Here is a 9975-nt window from a genome sequence, read left to right on the forward strand (position 1 = left end):
CGGATGGCAATGTTGTGAGCTTCTCAGACAAGCGCATACTATCTACGACACTTAGATAACCATGCCCGTCGGACAGTCGTCATACTGTAAACAATGGCAGTGATTGGTAAACAGAGCAAACTACGCAGGTTTTACAATCGACGGTATGTGTCTAAGTAAAATACCCACTGTTCTACCGCTTGATCAATAGAACCAACACGGAAAACTATGGGTAAACTTAAACGTTTATAATATGATCGAAAAAAATCGTGTGATAACTAGTCACCCATTTGGCGGGTTGAAAGCAATCACAATGATCAGAGAGAGGTCGATTTCATTCACGTCATTGTTTATAGATAGTATGCGCTTGGCTAAGAAGCTCACAACATTGCCATCCGGAAATATAACTGACCAACACACAAAACTAAGTATAGATACTCGTAGTATGCAGATGACGTCATTCAGGTCTTTGTTATTGTTTTTTGCCATCCGCGTTTATGAGTAATGCTCACTGAACTGTATTAACCCGACTATAAACGTTCATGGATACATACCGTTTTGTGTGTTGGTTCGTTATACTTCCGGATGGCAATGTTATGAGCTTCTAAGCCAAGCGCATACTATCTATAACCATGAACTTTTATAGTCTGGAAAACACAGTTAAGTGAGAATTACTCATAAATGTGGATGGCAAAAAACAATAGCAAAGACCTGAAAGACGTCAACTTTATTCCATCTCAGGATGGCAATGTTGTGAGCGTCTTAGCTAATGCATACTATCTATATCTTCATATTATTTTACAGAGAGACAACATCCAGGATGAATCCCATCAAGTTCAACAAGCTGCTTAGTCTTGTACTGACTGCAAGAGATAGTTTTCAGGAAGTGGAGAACGTTATGATCTCGGTGGGACTTTCACGCTTTTCAGCCCAAAAGGAAGCATTGCGGGCCATTTTTGACGATGTCAAATCGACATGGAGAAAGAAATTGTATTATCTTCACTGGCAAGAATACCATGTCAACAAAAACTTCATCAGAGCGAGACAGGCTATGGAAGAAAGAACCATTTTTCCAGCTCTACTAGGATTTCAAGAGCTGGGATATCAGGTGGAGATTCGCATTCACCAAATGGTTCATCCACCGAGTAATTTAACCTTAAATGACGACTTGAGACTAAATCTATATTTAGAAACTATGAATATGATCAATGGCCGGCTAGATCTCTGCGAAAAAACACACGAGAACCTTACACAGCTTTATAACGCATACCTGAACGGGACACCGATCTTCCAATACCGGTATTTAACAGAACTGAGGGCTGACAACTTTTACATGACGCCTAAAAAGTTGTTGAATGATTTGTTATTTCGAACGCGATATTCACGCAAGCACAGTGTCCGCGTTCGGCAAGATATCCGCACTGTACAACACTATTTGAGACGGTACTCAGCTATAGCAAATAACAGTTATGTAAACAATACGTTGAATGAAACGGAGTTACATATGGCAAATGTGATGTTTTTCAGTAGAGCAAGATGGTTTTATCACTCTCGAAGCGAATTTTATAAAGAGGCCATCGATTATCCGGGGAAATTCATGAAATCAAAAATAGAAGATTTTGAAAGGCGTTGGAGGTCCTTTGAAGCTAATTTCCAAAGTATGATGGATTCAATAAATGTGATATTAAGTAACTTGGTCGACCTTAACAATTCGATATTAAAACGAATAAAACAAGGCATGGACTCCACGGACAAATATATCAGATTTGGAAATGTTACAAAACAACAGGCGGCAAAGGAACTGGCCTCGGAAGACATTCACGTGGGAATTAACGACTTAAAGCTATTTTTCCAGGAATTGCGATCACGTGGTCAAGATGTCTACGATGGTTGGTCAGCTCTGCTCCGTTCGACCAATGAAATTTGGGATGTCATTCTCGAAGACGAAAACATGGTGGAGTGTTATGAATTCAAAAACTTGACAGAATGGCAAAGGACCTTTGAGGACGTTAGCAAAGAGGTCGAGGCAAACTATACCAGTATTCGAGATTTGTACGATCCCAGATTTATTGTGAAGAACACTGACACTCGCTTTTTCAACAACATAAATAAACTTATAGAACACATGATATTGTATAAAGAGCAGAATCTCATGGATTCAAAGTTCATAAAGTAAGTATTGTCAAAAATTGTAATATCACTTTACAGTCGGCATGTCTTGTCCTATCTGTTAAGTGTAGCTGTTGGCTTGGGACTAATTTGCGGCTATGTGGTCTAGTGGTATGACACTCGCTTTCGGATCGGAAGGTCCTGGGTTCGAGCCTCGCGCTCGGCGCATAGTTGAGTCCTTGAAAAAGGCTCTTTACTCACATTCTCTCACCGTACTCAGGTGTACAATGAGTACCTGGCCGTTAACAGCGTTGTCTTTGTCCGAAAAATTGTAATATCGCCTAACAGTCGTAATGTCCCGTCCTACATGTTAATTGTTGCTGTTGACCAGGGACCCCTTGTAAAGCGCTTTTAGCACATTTAGTGGATATTGCTCTATATAAACCTCAATTTATTTAATTTATAATTGTAAAGCGTTTTGAGCATATTTAGTGGATATTGCGCCATATAAAAGCTCAAGTCTGTTGTTGTTTGTAAGTACTTTATTTATAATATCGTAATAAAGTCGAAAATATAAATAATGGTTATACACGCCATTGAAATGAGTAATCCTTTATAATCCATAAATAATCCATAAGGCTCATTGAGCCGGAGTTTATCTCGGTTTCTATAACATGAAACGGACAATAGCAATTTCTTGCCACCCTTTGGATAGGACGCTAGTCTAAAGCAAATTACTTTACGCCGTATCTAGCAAACCTACCTACACAATCGCTGCTGGGCGGACAATAGAGTGGTGGGGGGGGGGGGGGGGTGTATCAGAAAAATCCTCGACTTCACTTTGGATCAATCTTAGTCCCTTTGGGTGTGAAGTGAGTGCTCTACCAACTGAGCTATCGGGACCCCCTTCACTGAAATTTAAGCCGAAAGATACATGTTTCCAGGAACAATGGAACGTGTCAGAATATTCAACGTGGCGAATTGAAAAGCAGATTGGGGGTCCCGATAGCTCAGTGGGTAGAGCACTCACTTCACAAGTAAAGGGACCGATATCAATCCGGGTGCAGTCGACATTTTTCCTGACCTCCCCCCCCCACCCTGTCCACCCAACAGTGATTGGGTAGCTGGGTCTGTTAGGTCTGGCGGAAAGTGCTTTGTGATAGACTAGCGTCCTATGAAAAGCGTAGCAAGCAACTGCTATTGTCCGTTTCACGCTACAAAAACCGGGATAAACTCCGTCTCCATGGGTCTGGTGGCTTGAAAAGACTACAAATTGAAAACAGCAACCGGTAAAACACTGAGATTCAGTCAATTTAACCCTCTCCTTATCAACTACAGGAAAATCGTCACATTTGTTACGATACAACCAACATTTTTCTGATTCAGTTGATTCTGATTTTTGGAAAGCGCTCAACAAATGTCATTTATTATTATTATTATTATTATTATTATTATTATTATTATTATTATTATTATTATTATTATTATTATTATTATTATTATTATTATTATTATTATTATTATATTATTATTATTATTATTATTATTATTATTTTTATTATTATTATTATTATTATTATTATTATTATTATTATTATTATTATTATTATTATTATTATTATTGTCATCATTATTATTATTATTATTGTCATCATTATTATTATTATTATTTCCCAGGGATAATTTCCTCCAACTAGACGTATTCTACAGAGAGAAGAGCTACGAACAAATCACACAACAGCCCGCCTATGACATATTTGCCTTGATTTGTAAGTAGGATGAGGGTTACGATTGCTCAGTTGGTAGAGCACTCGCTTCACACGCAAAGGGACCGTGATCGAATCAGGGTGTAGTCGAGATTTTATTTCTGACCCACCCCCCTCCCCCCCCCCTTCCCCCTCTCATCCGGGTCGAGGTGGTCGAGTGGTTAAGGCATTGCACTGTGACCCGGAAGGCCCAGGGGTTCGAGCCCCGCTTTTGGCACTTTCTTTTTTTCTTCTTGGGGTAGATTATTGACCCCCCCCCCCCCCCCCCCCAATTTGCTCACTTAGACAACATGGGGGATTCCTCTTGACATCAGACATCTTGTTCAATGGATTATCTATATTGATTCATGGATTGCCTAGGCTACGGTCTCCATTGATGCCGTGGCAAAAACGCATAATCTTTTTCTTTCCTCCACCCAGCAGTGATTGGGTAGCTGGGTTCTTTCAATCAGACAATGTACTTTGCATTATAGACTGTGGTCCATTTAAAGTATAGATAGTATGCAGTTGACGTCCCTCTCGTCTTTGTTATTGTTTTTTGCCCCCACGTTTATGAGTAATACCAGAGAGATTGTATAGCTAACGCTTCGAGAGCTCTCTCTAGCCAAAAAGCCCGTATCTGGGTCAACAGCTGATCGTGGAAATAAGCGCGTACAACAATGAGCTAAGATGGCGCCGACGCCGACAACACATAACAAATGCCAGTGGTGTTCCGGTATCAATTGTTCAAATTCTCGACACAAGAGACCAGATTTAGGTTTCTTCCGTTTCCCAAAGGATCCTGAAAGGTGAGAAAATTAAACTTTAATCTATTAACCTTAACAAATAACTATATTTCTATATTAACACGTCTAGATTGTGTTACAAGAGAAAATGAACATTAGATTTCTGATCCAGTTCTAATCTACTGCACCGTGACTGTGACCCTTAAAGGTGGCTCTGTTGGGGGTGAGGCTAGCCATTATCTTCTTCTTCTTCATCTTCTTCTTCTCCTTTTCCATAATAGCAGATGTGGTTGATTTAAAACACAGTAAAGGGTAGGGGGCGACGGTGTAGCTACACGGCATTGAATTTTAGCCATATATGTTGTGCCAGTGGATTTATGCTTAAAATAATTGAGCTTTTATATAGCGCAATATCCAATAAATATGCTCAAAGAGCTTTAGAGGGATGACTAGATAGGATGTACATTGACTAGACTTGTGATGCCTATGTCTAGATTCTAGTACAGTAGTAATCTCAATGAAGTGAGCTTAGTTTTTTAGAAGTTTATCTAAAGAGAAGCATACATCTAGTCTCTCTCGGCCAATTAGTATGTGCTTTTATGTATAAAATTAACTCTTAATCAGACCTAGCTCTCAATTAATTACTAATAATAGATCTAGATCCAATATTGAACTGCGTTAGTTATTTTTTACAGGTCCAGGCGTTGGGTCATCAACTGCAGGCGTGCTGATTTGGATGACAAGTCAGCTGATGCACTGTACAGACGAAATGTTTTATGTGAAGAACCTTTTGATGCTTCCTGTTTCAGTGGCAGTCAAGACACGCCTTCAACAAGATGTTCCACAGGAAATTAGACAGCTGATGTTGCCATCAACTATGCAATCCCTAATACCAAATGAACAGAATGTAACAACTTGCATATCTGGGTATGTTGCAGTCAAATTAATGCCCCATGTGTGTACAGACTGTCAAGATTTATTGAAAGGTGACAAGGACCCTGGCAAAGAGAGTCAAGTATTCCTGCATGCAAAGAACCTTCAGGGTTGTAACCACGGCGGTCTCTGTGCACCAAGTTCAGAACTTCTCTGTATCATAGAAATTATGGAAAAGGAATTCAGAGACGCCATTACTCCCACACTGCACATTACTGGTCTGAGAAATAGGATCATTAGACGGCTTGTGGTAAGCATTCCACCCCACATGGGCCTTGGTTGCAAAAATGGAAAGTGTGATTTACTTTTTTATGTAGCTAATTTGTTCACTAATGCCAGTTAATGAATCAGACACTGTCAGAAAAACAGCCCACCCATAGAAATAGGAAGACTGCCACATTTAGCCATGTCGTGTAGATTTGATATGTCGCTGATTTGTTTTCTTACCGGTATGCCTGTTGTTGTTGGCTTCCGTCTGTCTCAGGAGACAATGGATGTATACCGAGGTTATCAATTCTGGTCTGTCACTGTCAATCATCGGTGTTGATGCAGCATTGTCCCCCTTTGTGATTTTACTGAGCCATTTTTCAGTTTATAAAATGTGTTTTAGATTAGATTCTACAATACTTACACGAGAGTACATGTATTTTGTATTTCTCTCCTTCATTATGTTTAATTGTACTTGTGGTCATTAATCTATGCAACGCAACTTGACGTCATCTTAGTCATGCATACTATTTTTTCATTGTACATATTATTTTGAACTATACGTGTGTTAATTAAACACATACTTACACACACACACACACACACACACACAGAGAGAGAGAGAGAGAGAGAGAGAGAGAGAGAGAGAGAGAGGAGAGAGAGAGAGGGAGAGAGAGAAGAGAGAAGAGAGAGAGAGGGAAAGAGAGAGAGAGAGGAGAAGAGAGAGAGAGAGAGAGAGAGAGAGAGAGAAGAGAGAAGAGAGAGAAGCGAAAGAGAGAGAGAGGAAGAAGAGAGAGAGAGAGAGAAATTATGGCTTTGTTGAAAATACAAAGGTCGTTTGTTTCTATTAAGTTTGTTTAAAATAAATCATGATTTTCGCTGTAAAGTTGAGTTAAATTTATTTTTTGTCAAAGTTTATCCCCCCCCCCTCCCCTCACCCCCTCCCACCCGCTCTCTCTCTCTCTCTCTCTCTCTCTCTCTCTCTCTCTCTCTCTTCGTGTGTGTGTGTGTGTGTGTGTGTCTCACACACGCACATCATTATTATTATAAGTAATTTATTTTAGAATCTTACAAAGTTATCGTAACCTGATCTAGAGAATCAAACTAATCTGTACGATTTTGCACATAAAGCCTGAGCCGATAGTAAAGAAAAAGAGCAGCCGATCTCTAGCAGACGAAACACACATTCAGTGATCCGCGCCTATTTCGTGACACACAATTTTTCGGCTGATACGCAATGAAATGCATTGTTGTCATGGAGAGCGGGAGGGAAGAGAGAGCTCTCTAAGCGTTAGCTTCTAAACTCTCTGGTAATACTCACTAAACGGTGTTATCCAGACTATAAAAGTTCATGGTTACACATAGTTTTGTGTGTTGGTCCAATATACTTCCGGATGGCAATGTTATGAGCTTCTTAGCCAAGCGCATACTATCTACAGAAAGTATGCACTTGGCTAAGAAGTTCACAACATTGCCATCCGGAAGTAAAATTAGCCAACACACAAAACTGTGTGTAACCTTGAAGGTTTATAGTCTGGTTAATACAGTTTAGTGAGCATTACTCATAAACGCGGATGGCAAAAAACAATAACAAAGACATGAGTGACGTCATCTTCGAACTATCTATAGAAAGCAATTTTGTCATTTCCGTTTTACGCTCCAGAATGCGGGATATGCTCCGACAGATCAAACAGACCCAGGTACCCTGGTGGGTGGACGGGACGAGGGTCAGGAAAAAATCTCGACCTCAACCGGGATAGAAACCAAAGCCATCGTTAACTTATAGCCGGACACTAGAACCGTGGCCTTCGTAAAGTTATGGCCTGATACTGACCAAAAATGACGTCAAAATGCCAGTCTTTTGCCACAAAAGAAAACAAATTGTGAGTTGTATTCAATAGTTCAACCAATGAAATAACTTGTTTCCTTGAGCTCCACTAACGACAACTCACTAGACGCAACACAAACCTAAAAAATGACGTCAAACTGCCAGTCCTAGAGGGTTCTAGTGTCAGGCTATATGTTCACGATGGCTACGCAAGAACCCACCAGGACTTACACTTGTGCACCGTCTAGTGAGTTATCGTTAGTAGTGCTCAAGGAAACAAGTGATTCTATTGGTTGAACTATTGAATACAACTCACGATTTGTTTTCTATCCCGGCCAAAGACATGTCTTTTGACGTCATTTTTAGTCAGTGTCAGGCTATAAGTTAACGATGGCTACGATCGAACTCGGTCCCTTTAGGCTACTTCACCAACTGACCTATAGATAGTTCGAAGATGACGTCACTCATGTCTTTGTTATTGTTTTTTTTTGCCATCCGCGTTTATGAGTACTTATCACTTAACTGTATTAACTAGACTATAAACCTTCAAGGTTACACACAGTTTTGTGTGTTGGCCAGTTTTACTTCCGGGTGGCAATGTTGTGAACTTCTGAGCCATGTGCATACTATCTATAGGGATCACCCCCCCCCCCCCCCCGCCCCCGAGAAGAGAATAGCTTTAAATCGAGTCGTGATGTTATAGCTTCATGACTTTATGAAAACTTCGAATGTTGAAAAAGTAATTAAAGTTCCAGTGTGAGAAGGGTATAACGTCACACTATTATTTATCATTTATGCTCAAATCATATCTCTTGAGCAGTTTATATAGCGCGATATCCAATACTTGCTCAAAGCGCTTTACAAAGGGTCCCTGACCAACAGCAACACGTAACACATAGAACAAGCCTTGACGCCTGTTAGGCGATATTACATTTTTTTCCCCGAAAGAGACAGCGCTGCTAACGGTCAGGTACTCTTTTTACACATGAGCACGGCGAGAGAAGAGAAGATGAGTAAAGAGTCTTTTCCAAGGACTCAACTATGCGCCGAGCGAGGCTGGAACTCAGGACCTTCCTATCTAAAAGCGAGTATTATACCACAAGGCCACATAGCCGCACAAGAATAATAAAACAGAATATATATCAATACTCGTTATTTTCTTTCTCTAACCACAAGGAATTATACAACCATTATCATATTTCGACTATTATCGAGAGACTCTGAGATTGAACCAGTAGATTGAATTCAATTAATTGTTATATATATAATAAGTATTTATCAGTATAAATTTTGTTAAGTGTTGAGTAAAGTAAGTTGTACCTAATTTTTCCTTTTAAAAAATTCACCAGGTGATATTGGAGGATCTATGGGCCTATTCATCGGGGCCAGCGTTCTGACCCTGTACGAGATGGTGGAGTTGTTCCTTCACGTCTTTCTAAGGCCCATGTTTTGCGGAATGACGAAAAGCAACAAGAAATCCAACAAACATTTTACTGGAAATCAATTACAAAACGCAAGTTTGGACATCTGTAGTAAACAATGTGCAGATGACGTATCTCTACCATCACCAAATTAGTCGGTGATGTTCATATAATGTTATAACAGATCTGTGAAACCGTCTCCTGGATACCGGGGCACTGATTATAGAAGTGACACACATATTCAACACTACGCCGTGTTGTTGATTGGACGTTTCTGTGCAGACATTAAGATAATGCTTCAAAAGGAAACGTAACAGCTCATGAACAAAATTCTCAACATGTGGATTAAAACATTCCCATCAACTTTAAATACGATAATGGTGGTTTATATTTCTGTACAAGTTACTTAGAGTCAATTTGAAGATAGGTAATGAAACCAAAAAATACTTGCTTTTTGATGCAGGGAATGAAAAGTAAGTAAAGGCTCCTACGAAGTGAAAAATTACAAAATAAACAGCTCTATTGTCTTCTGGCACTTTCCTACTCACTTCATCTCTTGTTGTTACCAACATAAGTGCCTGCTTCACTCTCTTTTCTGAATTAAAAATTCACCCCAAATACCGGAGCATACTCAATGTCTCAATTGTTTCTATGGTATATGTTTGTGTTGAGAATATTAGCTATTAAGCTTGTTTTGTTTGTTTTTAGGTATTTAACGGCGCTTTCGACACTATTTAGGTCATTTAAGCGCCCGTTTCTGTCTTTCATCAATCTTTTATCGGCCCCGAGGGGCCACAGCTGATCAAAACGTGTACTGTTGTAATAAAATCTTTATAAAATCATAATAGTTACATGTTTGTTAAGTAAAAATATCTATTTACAATTTCTGCAGGAGTTCACATTCCTGCAGATACTTTAAAATTGTAAGCGGATCGACCGACTGGAACAGAGACTTCAAGTCTCTGTTATCATAATGTTGTGACCTTATCTGTTCTAATTCTGTACAT

General features: G+C 39.5%; 2 protein-coding genes across 2 annotated transcripts in view; both read left to right on the forward strand.

Annotated features, from left to right (window-relative positions):
- LOC144971700 (uncharacterized) overlaps window positions 1-9588 on the forward strand; it is a 20121-nt gene extending 10533 nt beyond the window's left edge. Inside the window, exons 9-11 of the mRNA XM_078912775.1 lie at window positions 784-2151; window positions 3766-3857; window positions 8897-9588. Of these exons, the coding sequence (XP_078768901.1) occupies window positions 784-2151; window positions 3766-3857; window positions 8897-9123 (1687 nt within the window). The 3' untranslated portion in view covers window positions 9124-9588. The remainder of the gene's footprint in view (window positions 1-783; window positions 2152-3765; window positions 3858-8896) is intronic.
- Window positions 4524-5623, forward strand: LOC144970077 (52 kDa repressor of the inhibitor of the protein kinase-like). Its single transcript, XM_078909292.1, has 2 exons — window positions 4524-4642; window positions 5275-5623. The coding sequence occupies exons 1-2, from the start codon at window positions 4524-4526 to the stop codon at window positions 5432-5434; spliced, it is 279 nt and encodes a 92-aa protein (XP_078765418.1). The 3' UTR covers window positions 5435-5623.
- Window positions 9589-9975: the final 387 nt, after the last annotated feature.

The sequence above is a fragment of the Berghia stephanieae genome, chromosome 4, assembly GCF_034508935.2.
Source record: "Berghia stephanieae isolate SIO BIC M18660-M18661 chromosome 4, UCSD_Bste_1.3, whole genome shotgun sequence".
In the NCBI taxonomy this organism is placed as follows: domain Eukaryota; kingdom Metazoa; phylum Mollusca; class Gastropoda; order Nudibranchia; family Aeolidiidae; genus Berghia; species Berghia stephanieae.